Here is a 27,940-nt window from a genome sequence, read left to right on the forward strand (position 1 = left end):
TTAATAAAACGGAGCAGAGCTCAGGGAGACTCACTTCACACAACGTGTAGTAAAAAATCTGAGGGTTTCAGCCTCTGTCTGGAGTGTTCTAGGGGGTGCTGTTGCCTGATTGGGTTTGTGTCAAGTTTGGTTCTTTTTTTTATTTTCTAAAAAGACTTAAATAGGTCTAAGGGTGACTTCTATTGCCATTATGGCATATGGTACAAGGCTTACTGCTTACTATGGTACCGTAGGACTCCCACTTAAATGATGGGGAATGATTCAAGCATGTGAATCTATCAAAGATACCCCAATACTGGATAAGCTAGTTTACCAAGCTTGAGGTTGCCAACACAAATTTGAGAAAGTGTGAGGCCCGTGGAGGGATGTGGGAGATGCATGGAATGAGGAAAGGCTCATCTTGAATGGGACCATCTTCTGTGAGATCCCAGTACGGAGATGTCTGGGTGGAAGCCTGCTGTGTTGAACTATGACACAGTATTGTGGTGGCTGGCAGAAGGGGCACATGGCTTACGAGATGCAGTTTAGTTAGTTGCCGGTTTGTGGTATAAAACCCAATAAACAGATGTTAAAAAAAAAACAACAGAAAGCAAGTAGTAGTCCACAATTTGATACAGATGTAGCATCTTTACCTGCTATTTACAAAAAAAGGAAGGGCTTTTATGTTTTACATTAAACTGTTCTACTGTAGATACTATGCAGCATTCCTAACAGTTCTGTACTATGTATATGCAATACAAAAAGGAAAACAGAAACTAGAAATGTTACTTTAAACTGTTTATTTACAAGACATGTCACAAAAAGTGAACTTTATTAAAATACAACAAAACAATCTTCTGTATAAAATAATTTTAAATATAATTTCTATAAATCTTCGTCGGAAAGGTCCAATAACGGATAGATCAGTGCAATAGAACAAATAGGGACAAACAGAACAGACATACAACAATAAAAAAAAGCTTTAACATAGACCTCCAGGGAAAGGTATAGTAAGAATAGATGGAAGCTCACAAATACAGTGGGTCTGTTCCTCTGCATTCTCTGTACTGTCAATTACAAGTATGAGAGTGGACAAAAAGACCCAATGATAATGAAGAGGTCAAATTGCTAACTGCTGTGAGGAAACGCTACACAAGTAAACGACGAAAATGGAGAGTGGAGTACAGACTATCAAAAATAAACAGCAAATTGGCCAACCCAATCTAAGACAGACTGAAGTGATGTACAGATAGTCTCAGCGAACCCTCCTTCCTTGATCCATTTTAAAAGCTATGTATATATTTTTACTTTCGATAAAGAATTAGCATTTCATCTGAAGACAAATCTAATATTTACAGAATACTTTCATTTTGGCCCAGCTAACAGTCTTTAACATGAATAAAATGAACAATAAAATCACAAGCAGAATCCAGCTTACACAAGAAACCAACCACACTTGAATCGCTGATGAAATAGGCGCCATTCAGTCAAAAAAACAAATTATCTGAATGACCTGCTTGGCTGAAAACACTGCTGCAAATAAGTGAATTTAAAAAAAAATAAAAAATCAGAGGATGACCTACATTTAGTTGTCATCAGTACCCTGATTCTGAGCTTGGTATATGCTAGGCCTTGATGTGGTGGTTTTATCGCCGGGATTAGATCTTGTTCTTATTATCACTGATCAACGAACAGTGCTTGAGAGAAACTGACTAAACTGTAAATACTTTTAAAAGCAGCAGAACAGTTGGGGCTTTGGGAGTGAATGCTGAGGAAAAAGATGAGTTACAGGTCATCATCTCACACAGTAAACTAGACCTTACCCAAAGCATGAAAACACTCAACAATATTAACGAAACAAACATGCAAGATATTAACAGTAAAGTGCAAGATGAGCAGAAGAGGAAGGTGATGCAGTCAGAGATCACCGGGCTGGCCATGTTCTCCATCTGAAGGGGACACTCTCCTATACATGGTCTGCATCTTGAATCTCTCTAAGGTCCAATCTGTTGGTTGTCCCCAGTGATTAAAATGATAATGGGAGGGAGGAGGAAGGGGGCTCAATTTTTGCAATAACAGTCATTGTACTGAAGTAAATATGTGATTCTGCATATGGTGTATGAGACAAAGTTTGTATCGTTGTTTACATAATAAATAGAGTTGTAAAAAAAATTATATTGGGTAAGATGATTAGCTTGCTTCCAAAGAGGTAGAGGCCATAGGCCTTTTTTTAGGCCAGCTTCTTGTCCTAATGTCCTTATCTAGCTTGCAAGCTTTTGTCACCCCAGTGGCAAAAAGAAACTGGGAAAGAACAGTCCAAAAGCTGTATTTTCTCTAGTCCTCACTGACTGTTTTTGATGCAGCACCTAATCAGTGCACAAAAGTTATGTGATTAAGATCCCACTAGAAAAATCTAGTGTCTGCCTTCGTGCAACAGTTTATGTGTATTTTGTGGTTTTTTTTATGGCATTTGCATCTTATGTTTAAACAATGATTTTGCATTTGACAGATTTCAGGTTGCCGGTGTGTTATCTTCCTGTATACATATATAAATGTTCCTACTAAAAGACCAAGTTAACAGTCAAACTGGCCGGTCAGTTTGATACACTTCAAAACATCCTCAAGGATTACAAAAACAGAACTACAAGTACAAGAACGCTTGGAGCCAATAATGAGAGAACGAGGACATTTTTACCAATGATAACTAAGGTCTACAGCATAAATTAATGTGAAAAGTGGGTGTTGTGACGTGTGAGTGTGCGATAGAGGACAGTTTAAAAAAAATAAAAGAGGCTGGATTCTAACAGTGACTAGTGAAATGCTTGTGAGGGCCTAGACATCAACCTAGGCAGGCAATGCTCAACAACCCAGAGCTGTGAAGGCCTGAGAGATTATTCAGTAAGTGCTATTTTACACATTGCAGGAACATGTACTGGCAGGAGACAGTGGAATCACTCTAAACAGACCAGGGGCATGGCCTGTCTAATCACCAGTGCACCCTACAGTACCTGAGCCCTTAATTGGATGCTTATCATGAAACAGGATAGCAAACAAAATGTTTAGTTGGGAGAAAATAAAACTAGTGCTTTCTTCCCATGAGGCATGGTACAGGAGGGTGTATGACACTGATACCCTTTCAGGAGGGCAATATTTTATTTAAGGGCCAGGCTTAACTACTGGTTGGAAGTGAGAAGACCACAGATGTGTTTGGCATGCACAGTGATCCTTTGAGGTGGTACTACTCCAGGAGGTTTAACATGGCTGTGGGAAGCCTGGTCTACTGGAGTCTATATGTGTTACAGTATGGAACCAAATATTCAACCCTGCGTTTAATTGTTTCGGCAGTGACTGCTCCAGCAACCAGCCAATTATTTAGCTGCATACTAAAGCTCACCCCCTCATCGACCCTCAATATCTGGATATTGAGCACCATTAAAACACTTCAGCCCAAAGGTATGTCTTTCATGTTAATTATGAGTCCCAGGTCAGCGTAAGGAAGTAACACCCCCTTACACCCAACGTCCTACCCCTTGTAAGTGAAGAGTTAATCTATCATTGAGTTGGCAAATGATCTGGTTCGGCATCAGATTTACGAAGGCTGCACTCATCTTTCAACTTTCTTCAGTCTTGAGATAAATTAAGTGATTGTTGGGAAGTGAAGCTCCTCTTTTGAGATCATCAAATGAGACACCATGTTTGAGGCTCCTCCTCTCGCTCCCACACTGTCAACCCTCAAAGTATGTTCACAGTCTTCAGTGTCAAGGCAGGTCTCTTGTTTAGTGCTTCTGTATTTGTGTGGAAACAGCCATCTTAACTTGAGCCATCAAACAATAGGAATTGGAGGCTTTTTGATCCTGTAATCAATATAGTGCACTATTCACAACAAGGTTGATTTAGAGAGCAGCTTTCCATCAAAATGTTCAATTCCTCAGATCTGAAAAACTGCAATCAGGTGGGGAACAGAGTTCATCTCCTTGCTTAAATGTTTTTCCACAGTCACAAAGTGACGGACTTCCGCCTTACTGAAGAAAAAGGGAATAGCAAGATTAGTCAACTTATAAATTAACAGACATCAAGCAAATTTACAACTTCAATGTCCTACCCAATCACTGTTTATGGCCAGCAAAGCGGCTGCAAGCAGAGGAAAGCAAATCTTTATGGTGCAGTGATCAAGAGCGGGCAAACATACACAAGGCACTGAAGAGTGTTATCATACAGCAGCCTTAATAGCACCACCACCAGCAAAGATCATAAGCCCAGAAGCACCTTCTGCAAATTATTTCTATGCTAACTTCACTACACATACACTTTCACAGATAGTATCCAGAGACTGATCCATGTCCCAAACTCCCTTTCCACAAAGCTTCCTATCATGCACAGATTACTGCAAACAGAGACATTCCCAAGAGAGATCTTAAAAGTACCTGGTAAGACCACATAATATATTCAGGCAGACAATTCAACTGTACGGAAGGGCCTGGTATCATAAAAGATCATGGTGTGTCCTCAAACAAGTTAGCAACTACCTTCACGAACTAGAAACTGAGACCTTCCAAGCCACACACGAAACATTCTGCAGTCTGAGTTTGTCATACCCATGTCGTTCATATGTTAACAGATATGAGGTCTGCATTACAACAGTGTTGCCGATTGTCGGATTAGGAAAATAAATTCACTGAGGCAAAACTTGTGCCAAGCACATTTTACAAATAAAAATGCAGACTTATACAAATTTAGGATAAGAAACACTGTGACTGCAATCCTCATATGTATTCATTTTGGCACAAATAAGTAAAGGGCCAGGAGTCTACATTGAGGCGCAGGGTGCAAGTTAGCTGCTTCTTCAACAAACTGTGCACACTCTAATGGGAGTTCAAGAGCCAGCACGAATACTGCGATTTTACAAGGAATCAAACCCAAGTAAAGTGGAGGCACTTTCTGTTTAACAAACGTTTGCTCGGGTTCCTGCTGATTCCAGTAAGGATGCAGAGTGGCACTAGAACTGGTAAACCCACACGATTGAACGCTGAACTCCACTCATCTTCGAGAACGTGAATCTGACAGAACTAAAGTTATGAAAACCAACACTGCATTAGCACCATTTCAAAAAGCTACTCTAAATGTCTTCTGCCCAATAGACACCCTCCACTGGGCCAACAAATATTACATTCTAGCCGAACATTACCATGGCAAACATATATTTCACCCAACTAACACTTACATGGACTGATTTCCATAAACAAATATCCTTTGAATCAGTGAAGGGGTTTTGAGCACTGTTAACTGCCTGTCCTGTGTCTATGAGCCCATGCCAGAGGGAAGGAACAGCATGAAATGAGAGGGCGGCAATGGATATTATCATCCACGAGCATCCATGCACTAAGAGTATTAGCATTTGACCCCACCCCCCTCCAGTTTCACCTAACAAAGGAACCTACGTCTCAGTCTTATCTTCTTAATGTTCCCTCTTGACAGCATTAGTGATGTCACAACAGCCAAACAGGAGGTGGTGCCAACATTCGAATTGGGTGAGCCAAACGCTGCATTCCATGTGACTGTCAATATCGTACATGACAAAGGGACAGAGGGTTCTGGTGTGAGTCATTCGCACTGATAATCAATTTTCAAACAACTGTGCCTCAATAGCATTTCATGAAGGAGGCCAAGAGATCAGATGAAACTTCAATGGGAAGGCTGTGTCAGTGGGGCGGAGCAAACAGCTGAACATCAAGATGGAGCACACAATGGCTTCAGGATCTAAATGTAGTGGAGAACACACTTGTGTTAAAAGTATTCTTAGGATCAGTTAGGGGTTAGGAGTGGACGTACCGCAGACTATCTTGAAGACGAGAAGGAGAAGGTTGGCAGATGTGCCGCCAATCAGGTAGAGGGATGGAGAAGATAGCACATGACTGATTACATTTAGAAAGCAACTGGTGACAAGGTCAACACAGCAGATGGGAAAAACGCATATTAATTAACCATGTGAATCTTCAATAACTTCATAAAGAATAAATAGTAAAGCTTATGTGCAGGATCCATAACCCTTCACAGGAGATTTTTTATTTTTTGCTTAAGAATACTAACGTTTATGGGCTGAATGCTTGAATTAATCTCAGCCACTGGTAATTATTAGGGGCGTTAATTTCAGTCCATTGTTTTTTGTCCATCAAGCCACTTCAGCCAGGAAACAGCCATTAGCAAAACACCCGTGGTCCTGCTCCAATAAGAAGGATTCTGCTCCAATAAGAAGGGTTCAGTCCAAAATGTCGGATCAGGTAACCTCTGAATGGAAATACAAGCAACCAAAGTCTGGTTTCAGTCGATTTTGGACTCATCAGTAGGCTACAGATTCCTAGTGTCTCTTATGGCACAGTGAGCACGAGACCTTTGGACAAGAGCAGATACAAGGGACACTTTCTTCTGAGAAGAAACTGGAGGCGCTCCTAAGAGGCACTTCTAAAATTGGCTGAGTATTTGAAAGAAGCTTCACTTGCATACCAACAGCTAATGTAATTTCTCCAGGAAACAAGTTACACTCAAACTTCTTGAGGTTTAGGATAAGACATGCCACTGCATTCTGGACAAATTGCAAATGGCCAGTCAGACATTTGTGTATAACCTCTTTCCCACCACCATTATTGAATTTGCTTATCTAGTTTAGCGCCCTCAAATTCCTTTATCTCATTGACAATGGAATGGCGAGGCATGCAGACTGAACAAGTGATTCTATGTGTGCTCCAGAGCAAAGGTCAGCATTTCAGATGACCACCAGTTTTTTTTGCTCTATCAGTGAATACCACTGATACACCAAACAATTTTCAAGACTGAAGGCCAGCATCAATAGAATCGACTGACTGGTATCTAGTAGCAGTACTTCAGTTTTAGTCCAATTCAGTTTGAGTCAGCTAATACTTGTCCAGGCACTGACTTCACCCAGACCCTCCATCAGCGAAGTAATTATGAAGGCTGTTGGCATGCAGATACAAAAGCAAAGGGATATATTAATGTAAAAAAAAAAATTGGATTTCTCTGCAAGATTTCCAAACTGCAACAACATCTATCTCTGTGCTATGCATACTATGTTTTGTTAGCACAGGACAACCTTTCCTTTTCAGGTGGAAACTTGGGTAATCATATTTAGAGTTCACCGAGGGTGAAGATGCAAGTGAAAATTTAGATGAACGTGGTGTTTGCATAAAAAAGTTAGATTAACATTTTTAAGATATCAATAGTGCTTTAAAGATACTGATTTGGTATGCATGCTCAAAGAGCTGCTGTGACTGTTAAGGATTTTGTCACAGCCTTAATATTAGCTACCAAGTGCAAATTTGGTATCAAAAGAGGGGACAATCAGGGATCGATATATGCTAAAGTGTAGTAATGATAAGTAAGAGAAGGACTTTGGCTTAAAGAAGAAGTGGATTTGAATGAGGTGATAGTCTTTGATTACAAAAAATTGAACATTTATAGGCATGTGTGGAAGAATTCCACAAGACAAACGGCAAAGTAAAGGAATTTCAGGATGTTGATGCAATGCAGAGGGAGAGAAGTAAGAGTAAAGATTACAATGCATTCAAGAGGCGGTGCTATAGTTTTGGCACTGGTCACATGGCTAGTTTTAAAGACGGTCCTGCAGCTAAAACCAAATGTCAAAATTGTGGTAAAACAGATCCTTTTGCCAAGTGTTCTAAAGGAGGAAGAAGCAGTCTAAAGGTGTATGAAGTGAAAGAGACTGAATGGGAGATGCTCCTGCACATATTGGATTAAAGTAGAAAAAGCAATTTTGCCCATTCAGTTTATGTTGTTAAACTTAAAAGTGTTGAGCCTTACATGATGATGTATTCAGGTGCATCGCAGAGTTTCGTGTCAGATGGTGATTTTACAGAGACATTTGTGACTAAAGTGTTACTAAAAGAACACAATCTGAGACCTTATAATTCTGGAGAAAAACCCATGAAACTTCAAAATAGAATTTACAGGCATACTGCCAGAGGAAAGTTTATGTTCTTGAAATTGATGGCAGTGTCCAGAGTTGGCTTCACTAAAAATGTTTCAGTAACACTCTAGCTCCTCTTTGCTGTTCCTGAGGTCCTGGTGAACTGCAGAAGATTAGGCTGAAGATATTTCACAAATATGGCCCCAAAGTGTTTGCAAACAAGTAGAGTGCTTGAAGGGTTAACTGCACCAAATAATCAAAAGGAACAATTCAGTTCCTGCAGTGAATAAACTAAGGAGTATTCCTAGAAGCAGTTGAGACCATGTGAAAAAAAGCAGTAGATGCCCTATGTACTTTTGGCATTATTGAACAGGTGGAAGGGGCAGAATAACTAGCACTAATAGTCGTAGCCTGTACATCTAAGGGGGATGTCAGAGTTTGCAGTGATCTAAAAACAAGCAGAATAAGTGCATGGTGGAAGACATTTCCTATACCAAACATTAATGAAATGGTAAGTGTGCTGGGGGAGCGTAAAAGTTTGAAGTTGGATCTCAGACACAGATAACCTTGTATGCACTATAGGCAGAGCCTGCACCTGGTTCCATCAACTGGGGTACACAGACTACTGACTGATTTAGCCTATTCAGGGCTTATGGGTATCCTTAATACCAAAGAAAGGTTCCTTCTTGATAACTGGTGGCTAAATACTGATCTGCAAATCTATAAGTTAGTTGGAGATTGTCTATATTGATACAACAAGCACGATAAGCACACCTCCACTGATAGTCTGAGAAATTCCTCAGATCCTTGGGAAGAAGTTTAATTCAACTTCATGGGTCCCTTTCAGGGTGAGAGAGTTAACTAGGGTATTTTGGTCAGAATTAATTTATACTCCCATTGGGCAGAGGTTCCCATCAAGAGTTAAATTAACACTGTAGTTGCTTATCAAGTTCCTACATCGAACATTTCAAAGGGAAGGAAATCAAAAAGCAATACTGACTGGTTTGCACCTCACATGTAAGGAAATGGAGAATTTTCTGTTGAAGAAAGAAAAACTAGATAAAGAAAATGCTTGCTTTGTTACCCTAAGACCAATGATATCATCAAGAAGCTGAATTGGACTCAGATTATCCAATGAACCAGAAGCTGTGACATGAATTGGAGGGATGAAGTGAAATGTAGGGTGGAAGTATATAGGTTTTCTCCACATGCCTCCAAATATTGTTTGCAATGTTTAGGAGAGCATACATGGGTCTATGCCCCCATTGGCTTTGGAAACAAAATGAGTTTGAGAAGATGTTTGACGATAGAGGTGTGAAAGAGAGATGGGCAAACACCTAAGTAGAAAAATCAACTTCAATATCCAGAAGGCGTAGTTCACAGCAATGTGCGAGTAAATGATTTAGTAGTTATACATGCACTGGAGTGTCACATGCCTGGTTCAAATGTTTGGTAAGCACATTAAGGTGAATACATTTTTCAAAGTGGCTGTGAAGACTGATTGATTGGTTGGTTAAACCTACACATGCAACCATTTTCAATCATTCAATCTTCTTTATTCGATTTTAGGTAATTCAAATATTTTAGGCATTGTATCTGTGGGTTTAACCATATTTCAGTGAAGAATGGTGATGCAAATGGCAATTTTTAATTTGAAGGAACTGAAATACAATCTATAAGAGACACTTGTGCTCTCATGGGGAACAAAAAGACAAACCTGCAGAACAATAGACCTACATGATTAAGTGTCTGATTAAGTGTCTTGCTCCCTCGAAAGGCTACATTCTTGATTGACTCTTACTGCGACTTATCTCAACTTTTTTCCTTTGTGTATATTTGCATAGTTTTCCCAGTTAATCATTATTGCAATGTTAACACCTTGGTTTTAATTTTTTGTTTTGGAAGAGAGGTGTGGCATGTTGGCACTTTTGGTCATCCTATTAGTGCTTGTAGAATTAAGAATGTCGTATTATATAATGCATTTTCTTATTAGGATGAGCTTGTAGGCCAGAATTCCAATCTTAGTGGTTGACTGAGCTCAAAAGTTGGATTGGAGTTTGTTGGATCTACAGTAAATAAATCAACTTGAAGGCCATGGTTTCAGACTAAGGGCCTCATGTAGGTAGCATACCAGTTACCACTTCTAAAATACCGAACGATACCGAATCGGTATTTTAGAAGTGGTAACTCGTATGTAGGTAATGAGTCGGTATTTTTTACCGATTCGTTACAATTCGGTAATTACCGAATGGGTATTTACCGATTCGGTAATGAGGCATACCTTCCCATTGAGGGGAAGGTATGCCTCATTACCGAATCGGTAAATACCGATTCGGTAATGGTGGAGAAAATGCAAGGGTGGCAGGGTGTCACATTGACACCCTGTTGCACCCCTGATTCGGCCATGTGTGCACATGTGGCACACATACATGCCCTAAGGGCATGTATGTATGCCACATTGCACACTGCTACGCGCTTCCAAATGCATACACACATACATTAATTATTTACCACCAACTAAAAGTTGGTGGTAAATACCGACTCATAAACACACACACACACTCCCCCTACATATCATTTCTGAAATCGGAATTTACCGATTCGGTAAAATTACCGAATCGGTAAAATTACCACATCAGTAACGTTACCGATTCGGTAATTTTACCGATTCGGTAGTTTTACCGATTCGGTAAATTCCGATTTCAGAAATTGACCCCCTACATACCAATAGCCAATATACCGGTCGGTAACGGTATAATTACCGAAAATCGGCCGTTACCGACCGGTATATGGCTACCTACATGAGGCCCTAAGTCTCTTTTCCTCACCAACATACTTCCACACCATTGTAGCAAATGCAGCATACAAATGGAGAATGACAACTCTCCTTAATCTACTGCTTGCAAGATAAGATTCAGCAGAGACCAGCACAGTTTTGGTCCTACATTGGAGTCAAAAGCACAACTGATGGTTATACAACAAGTTTGCAATTCCAAGAACTACTGGTGCTGTGAGGCCCCAGTGCTTTCCAGGATCTTTAGACAGCCAAGACAAGACTGCAATAGGGTGAGAGTTTTGGCAATGCAGAGGTTGGAACAAGACAGTGGAGGTGCAAGGACTGATTAATGGAACCATGCAGGAACCAAGCCTTATTAAAAAGAGACTGATTAAAAGCAACATAAAGCAACATTTTTGGAAAGACACAGTGAACCTGTTAGGCTAAACAGTAAAAGCTGGCAAATGTTTCAGTATGGGTTAAATGTACTTACTCAACATAGTTATAAAAGTAATGCCAAATGATTAGATCAGTTTGACTTAACTGAAGTTTTACACATTGAGAAGAGAATGTGTGGGTGGGGGCGGGGATAAGTGCAGTGTCACAATGCACGCAGTTCTGTCCAATGAAGATTCAAAATGGCACAGAGCCACTAGCTGTGCTGCATCAGGCCAAGTGTTGAAGAGCCTGTTAGTAGTAGGAGTGGCAAGGTCAATAGCACAAAAGTCAACCAACAATTCCAACACAGCGGTCATCCCATTTCATTACTTGAGACATCTGATAGACATACCAGGTTCTGTACTCCTAGTTGAATGAAAGGTGGCTGAAGATAATCTCATAAGCAATTATTCTGCAACTGCAGGAGCTGGGTTGCCACTATCCGTGCCAGGGTATTCAAAGTACAACAACTTGGAAAAGAGCCAGTTTTAAGCAACTGTAAGGGGCATAGATCATATGTGGAAGCCTGCAGTTTTACTTGCTTAAGAATATAATGTGCGCCAGTTTATCAGACTAAATTAATTTAGCAGCACATTGTATTTGAAGTAACTAGAGTTGTCATTAGTGTGTGCTTGAAATGCTAAAAGTTGGGTTGCATTAAAAATTCCATTCACCTACGGTTGATTCAGGAGAAAGCCTTCACCACGAACCTCTGGCTGATCATTCCTCCTCGTCTACTGACAACATCACTGACAAACAAATGAAACTGACAGTACGTCCATCAATCTCTTATGAGTCTCATAGCCTACAGTATGCACCTTCCCTGTTGTAATATATCATGTAGGGGGTCCACTTGACTACTTTGGGCACCATCCACCACAAGCCTATCTTCCTCTGGGCCACCAGGATCTTTAAAATCATATAAATTAGAATGTTGCAGGAGATGCACATCTGTGTACTCCAGCCAGAAATCCAGTTGGTGTACCCGATTTTCTTTGCCACCATCGTTTTTGGGACATCATCCCACTCTAATCAGTAGGATTACAAGCCACAGTGCCACGCTAAGTAATTGAAGTCAGGGAGATCTTCAGTGGCTTTAAAACAATTCTGAGACAGATCAACCTCCTGCCACGCCGCACTGGTGTGTAATGATGTTGAAGGGCGTCATTTTAGTATTTGGCACAGAATCCAGTTTCTGGTCAACCCTAAGGAAAATGCCCAGACTCCAGGAGAAATGCCACATCCAGTGCACAAATACAATGGAAATAGGTTTTCGATACTTACACCTGAGAGGCATGATCAATATGTCTTCAGAATGATTTCAGAGGAAAAAAAGACTTCAAGAGACTATTATAGGAACAGTAAGTTTTTGTTTTCTTTATGGCGGTGTATGTGAATATCCCTATTTCTGATATGCTGCTCTTATCGTAGTGTCGTAACAAGTTCTACTTTCCTTTCTGTGAGCCCTTTTTTAGTTTTTTGCAGTGCACAGTTAATTTGGCAAATTTCTTTATTTTTTTTTATCTTGGGGGCTGATCCTGCTCATTTGTGGAAGCTTGATGGTAATTACAATTTAGGGCTAGTCATGAAATGAGTTCCATAAGTGATACATTATGTAGATCAATGCACAATAATACCAGGTTAGTTCGATAGGTCTTTAACAAGTATGTACCATTAGTGTGATGGATCAGGTCTTACATTTTCTTAGTGTACACACTATCAGCACTGCAAACTAAATTTGAAGAGGTTGGCAGTTCTCAGTTATATTTGAGGCATGGATGACAGTGCTTTGAGAGTTAGCCTGGCCACTAGTTGATGCAAGTGTAAACCTGCCACTAAACAGATCTGCTTTTGGGTTGCTTCAAGATTAAGACAATCGTCACACAACTTACATTCTCCTACAATTTGTAGGCTATTCACACAAATGATATGGTCATTATCAAACTTAGAAAATTATACAAGAATAAACTACATTGAGTAAGAAGGTGGATTATTATTGTTAAGTGCTCATTCACCACAGCCTCTTGGGGCTAGGATCAGAGAAAATAGGGAAAAGAAGAAGTGGTTGAGAAAAGATAAAAACTAGGAAGAAGAAAGTTGAGTGCTTAATAATCAGCAGCTTGGAGGCCAAAATGTTGTGTAGAGCTGTTGAAAGTGTCTGAGAGGCATCAGACTCAAAGTATCCCCATCTCTGGCCTGATTCTGGCTTGGACGGACACAGACTGTCTTGCTGTTGGTGCTCTAGTTGTGCAGATGTGCAGCATGCCCTTTGAAATCTCTAAATCAATGTTAGCAGTTATCACGTGGGTTCAGTGGAGTTAGCAACTTAAAGGTTCTTCACAGGCAATCATGCTCAAGGTAACCGCACCACACTACAGTACTGGCTAAAAAACCCAGAGCCCAGATGTCTCTAATGTCAACAGGGTAACAGTCTCTTAGAAGAGGATCGTGGAGTAGACAGTATTTAAGCAACTGAGTGTTAGCTAACTTAAAGCTCCTGAAAATGTCCCTATTTTAATCACAAAGCAAACTCAACTTGGTGATCAGGAAATTAAAACTATCTTAACCTCTATTAATCAGACTACTACAAAGGCAGGTGAGAGGGTAGCAGGCTTGTAGTTTGTAAAATGGAGCCTGAGGGGATTTGTTAGTTTAAAATGATAAATACGAAGACAGGGCTGCAGCATTTGCATACTCGGTTTCTTTCCCTAGAAACACAGCTTGCCCCCTAGCTCCTTCAATATATTATACCCAATGACATATATTGCCCCTGGCGTCTAGACTAGACAGTGACACCTGTATATCCAGTTGCCTATACCAGAATCCAGATAGTGATGTAGCATAACCTACTGAATTTAAAAGTCAGCCTGATAAACTAGAAGCTAGGGTTTGCTGGAAGCAAAGTCTTCAGAAAGGAAAAATCAAACACCAAATTCTGGTTCCAAGCCCTCCATTTTCAGAATAGTTTCCGATGAACCAAAAGGACTTTACATTTCTTTAAATTACAAACCAATGAGGAAGAGATCAAAGGTGTTCTCCAGTGTCCTTTTGCTTCTGAATACTACACCATACACATGGTTGGGCTCATAATACCTCCTCTGTATAGTACTGCCCCAGAGATCACTACTTGTTTTCTAAAGCCTCTACTTAGAACTTTGCACCAGAGACCAAAGCTGGCCTCTCAAGACCTCAATCTCAGGAATACTGCATGTACTCTACTTAGACCCCCACATTCACAATACTGATCTGCTAAGACTTGATTTCAGAAAACAATAGCAGACCGACATTTACTGATTACTTTATTAGAGGCAACAGCTTGGTTCCTCACACATCTGTCATCAGAGAACCACACGCTTGATTTTTCGGTTGCTTCAGCTCCACTTTCAGACTTCAAACTGAGATCAGCTTGCAGACAAAGGTTAAATCCACCAGTATATAAAGTTACAGCTGAAGCCAAAGTTTCTACTACGCTTCAAAAACCCAAGCGCTACCTGTCCGCACCCAAAAACACTCACCTGTAAAGGGTGAGAATCATTTTAGGCTGCAATCAAACAGAACACCACAAATTAGCTCCGGTTCACAGGAATGTTTAAGGATGAGAGATTGTAAAGGGAAATGAGGAAGGTTTTGTGTCAATTAGACGTAGATGGCTGAAGCCAATTACCATACCTATGGCCTGATGCTTTTGACGGAGGGATGGCAGTCGTTTAACACAAACTGCAGGACTGGATGTTGGGCTTGATCGGCCATTCACCTGTGCGACAGAAGAGGATGGACTTGATCGGGCAGGTTGGTGCACTGGTGAAGAGGATGATTCCTGTTCAAAAGAAAAAAAATCTCAAGAACAATCGGGAGAACAATGATTCAAGTTTATCATAGTGAAGAGGATCTGAACTAGGGAGAGGCAGATGAGGAGACTTCAAGAAAAAAGGTAAAAGAAGTAGGCCAAGCTGCCATGCAGACAAGTAATAGTAGAAGGAGAGACCCCTTACCTCAACTTGTTCCTGGTTAGATAAGGGAATGTGCTCTGTTTTTCTGGTTACAGGTCCCAGCTCCACTGAACGCACTCGCTCAGCAAACTTGAGGGAGCACAGAGTTTCACTAACGTTCTTTTCAACTGGAGACACCTGGTGTGAGAAAGAAGGATAATCACAACACATGCTACTGGCAAAAACAAAATGGTCCAACCAACATCCCAGAGCAACTCACTTTCATTGGTCCAACACAGGAGGTAGGCAGAGGAACTAAACAAAGTTGCAAAATGGTTTGAGTCAAAATCTCTGTCAAGTTGACTTGATCAAAATGCTTCTGGCACAAAATTATATGGGAGAGGGGAGAAACCTTTGTGTATACAACATGTCTCTGGTACTCATGTCCAAGTGAGTGTAGGAAATCTACATTAATATACTATTTCCCCCTCCCTTCTTTCCCCTACCTCACAAGTGTGCTATACAATCGTTGTTTCATTTCCTTTGCACTCTCCTTCAATGCTCTAATATTCTCGTTTCTCTCTCTCTGCTCTCACCTTCTGCAAACCTCAAGATTTGGACTCTTTCTGTGATTTTATCTGTCACCAATACTTGTTCCCTCGGTCCCTGTACTGCCTCTACATGTAGTTTCACTTTCTGAAACAGCTACCATGATTGCATTCTCACTCTTATCCACTGGGTATTAGAATTCAGAGAAAAAGACTATAATCTATCCCCATGCGTATAATAATTGATAAGATATTTTTTTGTTCTATATGGAGTGTAAACCGCTTTTGGAAGTTAACAATGGTTTGGGTGCAAAGTCAGTAGCAGAAGTTCTGCACCTCTCTGTTCAACCCTCTGCTACTTTTTCATCGCTATCCCTTTCACATGACTGCTCAAAAACCTTGACCTTGTCTCTTAAACTTTCATATCCTCCCTCAATCACTCAAACACCCTTTCTTTACAAGCTTACCATCTGTTCTGCTCTTTTCTGAGCCCTGAACTGTCCACCATATCTCTTTTTGAGACCAACTCTCCCTTAGAGACCACTCATTCTAATATTTGAGACCTTAATTAATCTCACCCGCCACAAATTCTTTTGTTTTCTTGTTCTTTCTTTTCTTTCATTTGTTCTCCTTCTGCACTATCTTCACCTAACTTCTCCTCCAGAGCCTCAAACTCATTGCCACCCCCTCTTATAAGCCCTTACTTGAACTGGTACTCTGTCATCATGGTGATCTCTCGTTCATGATCCCTCATCCACGTTCCTTTGCACCCTTGACAGCCCTCACTCTTTTCTGGATCACAACAGCCTTCCCCCAACCAAGCAACACAGTCACACCAGTTTTCACACTCGTGCCCTTTGTGATCTGTCCTGGATATCAAAACTCAAAGGTAATTTTATATTCCACACTGAACTCACCAACTATTGTTTATTTCCTTAGCTATGCATGGTTGCGATCAGTTCTCATGACATAATCTTTCTATCACCGGCAGTGTCCTTACTTACCTTGACTTCACTCAAACGCTTTCTGTTTGAAAACTTCAGGTTCACAGTATTCATTGATGCTTCCTATACAGAGTCCGCAACTGAAATCTACCTATTCTTAGGTGACCACTCTCTAAATTCTCCCAGTCATTTTATCACTGTGCAGCTACGTGCCTACATTTTTCTCACACTGCCTTTGATCTTCCTAAACTTCAAACTGGTTTGATTCTTATTTTGTTTCCGGTGACCTTCAATCTCACCTGCACCATCATGAGGGTCTTGCTGTCTCCACTGAGAGAGTCTTGCAGCAGGTATGTAAGCTTGGAGTTTCTGAAAGGAACATGGGCCTGGCGTGTCCGAAGAGCATAGATCACATCCCCAAGAGCTGAGAGGGATCTGTTTATGTGCTGTGCTTCACGAAGCCTACAGCCCTCTGCCCCAGACTTCCCTACACGCTCTGATCCAGCAAGGTCCACCAAATTCAGCTTCCCTGAGGAGAAAGAGAAAAAATTAAACCTTTCAGTTAGTTGGGAAGGCGTAGCCTAAATGGCATTCTCAGAGTATCTTCTAATATTTTGTGCCCCTGTATCACCATCTGATCTCCTTTCCCCACAAGCACTTAAGTTCCTTTATTCTTCATTCACGGTCTTTCTTCCACCGTTTTTTTTGCCATAAACATTGCTCATATTAGATCTCTCATAGACCGAAAGATTAGTAGGAAGTGAGTATCTTTTACTGTGCTTAATTTTTAAATGCTATAACAGACAAAAAAATAGGAGTCAGACAAAAATCATCTCTAGAATGTGATTTCTGAGAACCTAAAAGCAATTAGAAGGCAACAGTTTGAGGTGATGCTCGTCTGCAGGCGTGTGGGGGCTAGGGTCACCGCATGATTCCAAGCATACACACTCAACCAATAAGTACTAAAATTCTCTAAAACATTTGCTGTTTCCTTGAGTTTTTGGATAGCTGCCTTTTTATGCCACTAGCTTCAACCTGGTGTGTTGATATTACCTGGAATGGGATTAGAGGCAGGAAGTTTACATTTCTGACTCCACAAATGAGTAGCTCCATTTGCATTGCTGCATTCTTCAGTATCTATTGTTGCAAGAATACGGCACTAACCACCACAGTAGCCGTTCCTGCACTTTCATATCACCACTTAAACCAAAGATCCCCAGGTACACCAACTACTGCTTAGATGCTCCTTGATGACAAACCGCCTATTCACTCATATGCTACCCAGCACAGACCTTAAACCACACTCAATACGGATTACACCGCAAAGAGCCGATCACCCCGCATCATGATCACCTAAACACACTAAGTCTATGCCTTACATGACCTACACCCTTCCCTACAGATGGCTGCATTACCTCACTCTCATTTTCCACCTGCTCAAATTCATGAAGGCCTCAACCGCTACCTAGACTGTGTGCATGCTTCGCAACCTTCATCTCTTTTCTACCCTATCACTTGACCCAAACCAGCACTTTGGCTCTAGCATCTTATTTTTTTTCCAAACCCACAGTGTGCTTGGATTCCCAAGTCATTTGCCCAGTTTCTATAGCAAGTGCAGATTCTTACATTTCACTCCCTGCGACCAGCCCTTCAGTCAAACATGCAGGAACACTATTACCTACAACATATTCTTATACCACCACTAACACCATACCTACACCACAAACCAGACAGCTTCAACACTTTACATCACTGACACTACCTACACCACTCAAAGTGCACCCTACACCAAGTATATTGTGAACTTGCTAAACCTGCCCTGGATACAACATCTTCATCCTTAACTCACAATACTGCTGTTTCTTGACTCTCCTGGGCCACATCCTACACATCCACCTTACCAAAGCAGCAACATCAACACTTACACATTCAATTACATAACCACCCCACCAACACCCTGTAGGTAAGCAATTAACATTGTATGCACCTTCATCATAAGCAGCGTCATCATCTGCACCACCCATAAATTCCAGACATTCACAGCTACACCCCAACCCTCTACCATCCAAGCCCAAACCGGTAACCCCATTTACACCAATGCCTTCACCATACACCACCTACACCCCACAACAATCTATTTTCTACACCACCTATCCCTTAACATGCATACAATAAACAAATACCTATTCATCAATATTTACTTTTTAAATGTATAAAGAAGGCAGGTGCTTAATTTTTAAGTTTTGGAATTGACTACATTTTAAAAATGTTTAAGAAGTTAGCTTGAAACTTGCTTTTCTTACAATTGATACAATGATCACCCTACAATGATCAATGGATTGACACAGCCATCACAAGCAAATATGCGATGTTACAATGCATGTGATACATTGCATGCCATTACAATGTGGTTGTTAGAACGACCGCATTGTTACATTGCACACCATTACAACACAAGTTGTTGCAACGACTTGCTGTAGGGAGCGCTAGATGTTGGAATAGTATCATTTACTATTCCAACTCCAGTCTGTGCAACAGTAGGGAAGGTGTTGGATTTTAAATCCAACACCTTCTGCCCCCTACAGGAAGTCGTTGTAACAAACACGTTGTAATGTCATGCGATGTAAAGGATGTTTCCCATTACAAGCATTACTAAACTATGGCTGCCATTTAAGCCCTTGCTCAGTCTCACCTTAAGCGATTTGAATCGGTTGAGGAACAGTCACGGAGGAATGTACATATAAAAGTGTCTGACATAGTGTGATCAATTGTTCAGTGACTGTGCTGAAGAAGGGATCAAAACATACAAGAGGAACAATATACTCCCTAAACCAACCATTCAGAGGCAGAATCTATTTCGGCATAAAAATAAACCCTAGGGATTGGCTTAACGAGTACTAGTGCAGAGAACAAAGAACACCTGCAAACCTTCAATCCTGGGGAGTAAAACAAAAAGTGATGGGTAGAAAGAATGCTTGATCTTGGCAATTTATAAATACTTTGGTCCACCCTTCTCCAGTCTCTTGTTTTGTTTCCACTGTCACATCAGAGCATGACAAAATCCAAGGTCCCTTAAATTTTTTTTAAAGGGACTGTTAGCATCAGTTTTTCTTCACCATCCTCCTCTTTTTAACCAATTTGTTTTAGACCCTTCTTGTCCTTTTCTTCAATTTCTCTCCAGCCTGTGCTGCTTATTCTGTGTGCAACAATCTGTTCTGACACCCAGTGTTCTACCTTATCCACGTACGAGGGCAACTTATACTGTTGCGATCTGTGTTGTACCTGCTCTGTTCATATTACATGCAAAAGCCAGAACACTACTGACCCTGTCAATGCCTGTTTTTATTTGCTGATACATAATTAAGTGAAAGCACATCATGGCTTGGAACTATCATGTGAGGAAGGCCTCACCAACCATATGGCCAATCTACACTAAGCAATAGTTAATAAGGCTGCTTGAATATTTTTGTAATATTTTTTTTAGAGACTATTAAGGAAGCAATTACACTCTGCAGTAAATGTGGATGAAGAAAGGAATTACACTAGACCAGATTCATCTTAAAATGTGGTAAAATAACCACTTTCATGTAGTCTCCGCTAACCTCGGCTATCCCATCTCTGCTAGAGGTTTGAAGTCTGTGGGGTCCCTTCTGTAAATATTTCACCCATCTCTGACAGAAGGGTCCTTCTTTCCCTCCAACAGTCTCATTGAAGCATAATGTATTATTTTCTAGGTTTACAAATAATGGTCAGTAAAAGAGAACAAGCAATAAAAAATCTAGTTGTCTTATCATACCTTAGGAGGTTGGAGGACACCAGACTCTCAAACGTTTCCCCTACAGTATTTCATTTTCAAAGTTTCTACTGCTGTCCTACCCAACCTAGTTCCAATTTGAGACCTCTAATGCCATTTTATCTGCTTCCCATTATCTATTTCGCCAGACACTCAGATGGTCAGCAACAGTGTTGGACTAAAAATTCACACTTTGGAACTTCATAATCTTGGAAAGTATGCATCACAGCACTATCTTTGAATTACAGACCTGTGGTGCGGACACCTGTGCTGTAGTCTTCCCCACTGATGGTGATGATGAGGAGGGCATGAGACCGGGAGCTGTGCTCGTTAAGATTTGTGCACTCTGTGGCACGGTTGGTATGTCCAATATCAAATACCTAGGTAGTGCGGGAAAAGTGAACGTATGGTTAGAGTCTATATTTCTGTGCCCTAAAAAACACAGTGCCCGATTCTATGTTTTCTACTTTGCTTAAGGCTGTTTCATACCCTGTTAATATCCTCCACGCTCTTCACAGTGAACTCCACTAGTCCCGGCACATAGAGCTGCCCACTTCCATCTGGCAACAGCCTTATGTCAAGTTTCTCCAGTGGCTCCTTCCTCAGCAGATCCCTAAGACAAAAAGAGTGATCATCAGGGTAAACAACAGAAAGGACGCATCACATCCCATGACGATCTGCGATACGGTGAAAAACGTTTACTAACCTGCCTACAACATTAGATTTCACACACGTGGATTGTCAAAAATTCTCCGAATTTTTCCGAGAAAAAATGCAAAACTTTCAGCTTTACCTGACACTGCTGACTTGAAGCAAGTCTATAAAACCCTCAGAAGAATGGTCCTATTTCAATGAAGTCACTCAAATGACCTTGGTCAATATGATCCAAAATCTTAAACCTTCCTCTCATTTTGCTGGTGCAATCCCATCTGAAGTTTAAAAAGATACATAACTCATACATTTCCTCCCTGAACTACAGGATTAACTGCTGACTTTCCCAAAGAATTTGTGCCCGATTGCCTAAAAGTCAGCCAGGGCAACCCTTTCCTCAAAAAGGCAGATGCTGCCTTGGATGACCTAAAATTTTGCCAGATTTCCAACAAAGCCTGCAAGGCTATAATTCTCAAACACTATGTTGCAGAACAGCTGATTTATCACATTGATGTGAATAACCTTATGGATGACTTTCAATGAGCATGGAGACAGTGAGGTTATGAGTAGTGAATGATGCCCTAAGCATTCTCAATGATGGTGGATTCTCATTCTTCTAGACATGCCAACAGTAATAAAAACTTGAAACCATTACTCCTCCCTGACTGAATGGAAATCAGCAACACAGAACTGCAGTAGTATGAATCCTTTCTAGATAAGTGTTCTTAACAGATTAAACTAGACAACTTTCTCTGTGGTCCATCTCATCTTAGGAAAGGAGTACCCACAAGACCCATCCTCTTCATGCCCTTTTATCTATATAAGGAACCACTCTGCTCTTTTCTGAGAGAATCGGTCGCCTTTCACCTCATGCCAAAGATACCCTGCTGTACCTGAAAGTTTCCTCTCTATAAGATATAACTAGGCTGGCAAAAACCTTAGATGATGTACAGACATTCCTCACTGCAGCTCATCTTAGGCTGAACTTCCAATAATAGATTGCTTCCAACTCCCCCCTTTCCCAATTTCAATACACCTGTACAAACATGACTCTCTACATCTAAGCTGCTCGGATGCAAACCCACCATTGTCAAAAATTCCAATCCCTTGGGCTTTATTCTGGACACAAACATCGATCTTCACAAATACATCAATAGCTGCGCCATTAACAAATAAGGTTTTTTAGAGGAATCAAATCACTCATTCCTGCTGAAGACATAACATTAGTTCAATCCCTTGTCCTCTCGAGGCTAGACGAACATCTCCCCATGACCTGGCATGCTCAAAATTCACCCTGCTCCCCTTGAAGATTCCAAGAATGCTGTTGCATGTCTTGCCTTAGGTTTCACAAGATTCAAATATATCGCTCATCCTGATTTCCCTGAATTCTCCATCTACCGAAGCCAGAAATATATACAAAGAGGGTTGTATTGTCCAGGAAACTATATGGGGACAAAATTCACTACTTATGGCATAACTTTACCAATCCAGAGGCTCCTATTCAGTGAGGAGCTCGAACACCCTCCTAAACCCTGTCTTTAACAACAACAAAAACATTCTATAACAATCATTCTCTGGTAGTGCCTCAAAACTTTGGAACTCCATTTCTCCTAGCATTAGGAGCAATCCCTTGTTTACCTTTTTAAACATGATCTTGAAGTCCTCCTTTTTCAACATTTATTCCATCTGTAACTACATTTAAGGGCCTTTGTATCACTGCACAATCCAGGACAAATGTGCCTAAATTATTCCCAGTATATCTTAACAATTTTTTAAGGGTTATTTTAATTCCTGCTGCACTTGCCATTTTATTTCCCAGTCTCTGTATAGGAGCTCGTGTGGTAAAGCGTTCTTCTGACCGATAGTTCATGGTAGTAAGACTAGGTAAACACAAAATAGTTGTATCCGATTAGCAAGATATCAGGCAGTTTACCATGGTATGAGATTTGAAAAGAAACTAACGTTTCACAAGTAGCTCCAAGTATAGATTTGGGCATCAGCTCGGGAATGGGCTTCTGAGAAATATTGATTGCACAAAGAGTGGAATGATTTCCAACTCGTTGTGTGGCATATTTTAGCCAAACAGCTGATTTGTAATAATCCAATTGTGGCAGTCTTCCCTCGTGTGAAACAATCGCTGGGACTGCCTAAAATAAGGTTGCTGTTCAACATAACAAAATGAAATGCTCGAGACTAAAGATTGACCTTATGATGCAAAGTAGCTTGCAGCTTAACATTAGAAGCAAAAGGAATGTTGCTTTTCAAGTTCTATGCATGGGTGTGAACTACATATCACTTTGCCTAAATATTATGCAATATTTATTCCGGTTGAGCAGAGGATCCAGGAAAGACCAAAGGAGCTAACATTTTTGATATGTAGATAAATATTGAGCAGAAAAGCTGGATGGATCCTAAAACTAACAGTTTTGTAAAAGTAAGAGCATGAATTTTCACTACCACTTTTAGGAGAATTAGGAGTTTTAATGCAAGGGTTTTCCGGCACAGGTATTTTAGGTCATGGCATTTAAGAAAGATACCGCTTTAATCTTATTGAAAGACTCTATTGGGGCCAGAGTTAGAATTCCATGGACGGGTTACTCCATAAGAAACGTGACTGAAATCCAGTCCGCCTGAAAACAAGTGAATCCCTAGGAACTTATATTAAGGCCGATGGGAGATCCGTCATATTTGTGACCGAGTAAACTGTCTGCCAAATTCTAAATAAGGCCCCAAGAAACCAAATATTTACAAAGCACCTGAAATGTAAGAACTAGCGCTTCATCACAGCAAGTCATAAATAACAGAGGCAATAAAGGGAAATCAAGGAGTATTAACTTTCCGTATTCTGGATTGTCATATGCTGAAAATTTAGAATAAAGTCTTTATTATGACAGTGCAACTAATAATGTCCTCAAGTATACACCAAGGCAACATTTTGACGTTTGAGAGAATATGTTTTATTCATGGAGTACCAACAATTCTAGAGCTATGAAACAGAAAGAAAGAGGCACGCTTGGCATTACCAAACTACAAAAGTAGACCTTGCTGTATCTTTTAATAATTCATGACACCCATTACATCTCTCCAGGTGAGTTGAGCAGTGCACCTTATCCCCACAATTACCCTCAAGAGATCGGAGATTCCTACAGTCAGATGTAGGACTTAAATCCAACAGACCGGAGTAAGATTTTAGGGAGTTCTGGTTTAGCAGAAGTCCAAAAGTGAAAGGAATAAACCTATTTTTTAGAAGGAGGTATAGAGGAAAGGAAAACATTTCATATGAAAAAAAGCAAAAGGATCATTTGAAAAATACTCTTTTCCTAATTCTAAGCATCATTTTAAATGTTCTACTTCTCTTATGTAGGGGAAGATTTACAAGAGGCCTTTTTTAATGGTATTTCCACCAAAAAAGTGTGTGTTCTATCCAACCTAGTCTACATCCACTGCCTTTTATTGAAGGTGACATGAAGTGGTGTTTCTGACAGCGAAGCTTCCATCGGCTTCACCACTGGAAATTTCACACCTGTGATGTTGACACTCTAAACTGATGTTGGACCAGGTGCTAATTTAGACGAGTCAGACCCCATAATGTTCACTGTTTGTCATTGCTTACAGGAAATCCATTCACAGAATATAGCCACACACGAAAAGGCATGCAAGTACCTCTAATTTGCTGTGAGAAATATCAGGTGTTTCAACATGGTCACAGATTTCAGATGTGTATTCATGATGATCAAACTTTTCCGCCAACATGTATTAAACTCCGATTAGGAGAGTTGCCTCCTATCCTAGCTTCATTCAGACTACACCCCGTATTTGGCCACAGCATCAACAGTTTTACTTTGCTTCAAGTTAGTTTCACCTATTTTGTGGGTGAGGCTTGCCTCTTGAACCTGTAAAACTAACACCATAAATCCCGAGTAATAAACTATCTTCTGCAGTTGCCTCAAGTTGGGGGGGTTTCTCTGATCTCATAAAAGAGACCCTGTGGCATTGTTCAATCTACTAGCTCATACTTGGGTCATCTGTCACTCATATTGCACATTATTCTAAATTAACTGCATAACACATGTTCCCTGTTAACCACGTATCTCCCATCACTCATTTACCTCAGAGTCTCATTGTAGATTTCCACCATGCTAACAGAAATGGAGTACTGCCAATCAGAGGCCTTCTCGGCTACCTCAGAGAAGAGTAGTTGCAAGGCACGTTGATTTATTCCTGCGTTCTCTGGAGTTCCCTGATGAGAAACAAAATGCAGCCCATTAGACTTTCTGATGCAACAAGCCATGGATTCAATACGGGGTGAAATATCAACAGGAAATTTGAAGATGCATCTGTGAATGTGACAAGAGGCTTTTTAATATATACAGGATCTCAAACTGGGTAACGCAACGCAGCCCTAGATCATGTCCAGGTATCATGGTACACATGTTGGTTCATTCTGTAAGACAGAGGAAACGAGAGGCAGGAGAAGGTCGGTGTTACAGATAGTAAGGAGAGACTGCATACCCCTTCAATGCCCGACACAGACATTCATTGCTTACTTCCATGGTGTAAGTCTTTCCTGATCCAGTCTGCCCATAGGCAAAGATGCAAACATTGTATCCATCAATGCAAGAAGTGATGAGAGCTTGAACTTCCCGGAACACCTATAGGAGCAAACATGAGAAATATTGGAGAACAGTCTCAATACTGAGCACATAAATCCTTAAAGATAAAGCATCTCCACTGTGATGACAGGAAAAAGTCAAGAAAGACTAAGGCTGGGGACGGGAAGGAACTTATATCCAGTGTTACAGATATATTTCTCTATGGGGGACTTGCTTCCCTAAACAGGTTTTTGACAAAAAATTAAGACATTGCGCGTAAAATGCAGAATTGAAGCTCAACCAGTAATATTACCCTGCACAATCCATAAGAACATAAGAATATGTGGTATGAAAACATGCAGAAATGGTACTTCTTGTAGAGTGAGACTAGAGCTTACCCAATAAAGGGTGAATGGGTCTTTGCCAATAAAGAACATGGACCAGTACACCCTCCAACAACTATTTCATAAAGAGTGTCAAATACCAAAGCATCAAACAGTTAAGCAAGTTATCCAATTTGTAGCTGAAGAAGTTGGCTGCTGAGAAGGTGTTCAAAACACTAAAATGAGCTAAAAAACACCTTTACATTTTACTTATCCTCAATTAAAGTCAAAATCATCCTGTGAAGAAAGATTAAACGAACCGGGCTGGCGGGAGGGATTTTATTGACGTTTCAGTGTTGTAAAGGACTAATTAATTAGCCTCTTCAGAATTATATTTAAAAAAGAGTGAAAACAATGTTACATAATTGAAGATTCTAGGCCCCTTAGTCGAGCAGATGAAAATATAAATACTCCATGATCATTCTATTTTCACAGTGCATGACTAGAACCGAAGGATACCGGTTTCGATGTGAGCTTGGATGTTGTTCCTGTTGGGTCGAGCCCCTGCCAATGGATTAGGTCAGATGACCATCCAACCTCCCTCTCAAACACGCTCCCAGCCACCGACTCCTCAAGAAGTTACTGAAAAGTAGAAGAGGCTATCCACTACAAAGAAGACGGAAGACCAGAACTTACCTCCTGCTGAGTGGCCTGAGGAGGAAAGATCTTGTCCAACTCAAAGGTAACTGGCTTCCCCCGGTGAGCAAGGTGCAGAATGGCATCATCGTCCTCATCAAAACTCACAACATTCGAAGACTCTGGGCCCTCGCCATCCTCTTTTGTTACTGGACGCACACGGCCAAAAACCCGAATATTTCCTGAAAGAAAAATAAAAGACGGGTTGTATGGATAGGGAAAGCCATTCCAAGTTCATGCTGGCGATTCATTCTGTGCAACACTGCAACCCTTGAGGCGCGCTGTACACCAGTAGACACCGCATCCTCACCATACAAAGCCATGGCCACGGGGCTATAATGGACCTCACTAGATGGGAGTCACTGACTATAGAAGAGTGTGTACAGCAGGGGGATACATGTCAACAATGAGCCCTTCCCTGGGCAGCCACAGAGGACGGTGGATGGGAGGAAGATGGCTATGATAGCACTTACCTAGGCAGCACTGAGGTTCCCTAGGCCTCCCTGGCATATTAACCATGATCAGAATTCATGGTCCTCACGGAGGGGCAGCAATGTAATCTTCTACAACGGCTATGGAGGGGCATGAAAAGGGATTTACTGACCTTCAGATAATCTGCAGTGTATTCAATCTGGAGTCCATGGCAACTGCAGCTACTGAGCTCCCCCTGTGACAGCAGGAGATATGTGGGGATTGATGAGGCTGGGGGAGGGGGGGTTTGCAGGGACTAGAGAATACCCAGCAAAAACGCCACACTGAACACAACACTGCAGGCGCGACTTGTTTGAGGTCCACGTGGGGAGTGCTAGAACAACACAGCAATTAATCTTCCTAGTGTATCACTTAAAAGTATGACATGAGGGCATTCCATGGAATGACAAAATGTTGAGCTGAGGCACCTTTAGGGTTAAAATCAGACCTGTGCTACATAGACAAATGAAAAAGACAACAGGCTATCCTGTTCATATTCAAACTTTAATACCTACATTTGGTATACATTAATACATGTAATAAACCCAGGAAAGATTTGGAAGCTGGAAATATCTTTGGATATGATCCAGTTTGGGCATTGGGTCACCTTTCCAGTTTGCACTAGACTTAACAAAAAGAATGCACTCCCGCTGCATTTCTCCCACAACCTGCACAACAAATCCCCACACGGTCACTGCACAAGCCGTTGGGCCACATTGATAACAAAAAAGGTTTTTCCCTCCTCCTGTTTTGAACCAGTTTCCTTGCTAGCCTTTCCAGACCAAAATTCCTCCCAAAAGCCATCCATCAAACGCCTTAGAAAACACCTCTCCTCACCATACTTGCCATAAAAAGCATTTC

At 40.9% G+C, this 27,940-nt stretch overlaps 1 protein-coding gene across 8 annotated transcripts in view; it reads right to left on the reverse strand.

Annotated features, from left to right (window-relative positions):
• Positions 1 to 764: 764 nt before the first annotated feature.
• Positions 765 to 27,940, reverse strand: part of KIFC3 (kinesin family member C3) — a 325,817-nt gene continuing 298,641 nt past the window's right edge. For 5 of the 8 annotated variants that reach the window (XM_085639124.1, XM_085639126.1, XM_085639130.1 and 2 more), the window contains 9 exons: positions 26,609 to 26,790; positions 25,545 to 25,649; positions 25,107 to 25,237; positions 20,836 to 20,959; positions 20,597 to 20,726; positions 16,853 to 17,082; positions 15,125 to 15,259; positions 14,802 to 14,949; positions 765 to 4,001 (listed from right to left, as the gene is read on the reverse strand). In XM_085639124.1, coding sequence (XP_085495250.1) covers positions 3,976 to 4,001; positions 14,802 to 14,949; positions 15,125 to 15,259; positions 16,853 to 17,082; positions 20,597 to 20,726; positions 20,836 to 20,959; positions 25,107 to 25,237; positions 25,545 to 25,649; positions 26,609 to 26,790 — 1,211 coding nt within the window. In that variant the 3' untranslated portion in view covers positions 765 to 3,975. Of the gene's footprint in view, positions 4,002 to 14,647; positions 14,674 to 14,801; positions 14,950 to 15,124; positions 15,260 to 16,852; positions 17,083 to 20,596; positions 20,727 to 20,835; positions 20,960 to 25,106; positions 25,238 to 25,544; positions 25,650 to 26,608; positions 26,791 to 27,940 lie in introns of all 8 variants that reach the window. The other 3 variants (XM_085639125.1, XM_085639127.1, XM_085639131.1) reach the window with 1 other exon arrangement.

Source organism: Triturus cristatus, chromosome 12 (assembly GCF_964204655.1).
Source record: "Triturus cristatus chromosome 12, aTriCri1.1, whole genome shotgun sequence".
Lineage (NCBI taxonomy): Eukaryota > Metazoa > Chordata > Amphibia > Caudata > Salamandridae > Triturus > Triturus cristatus.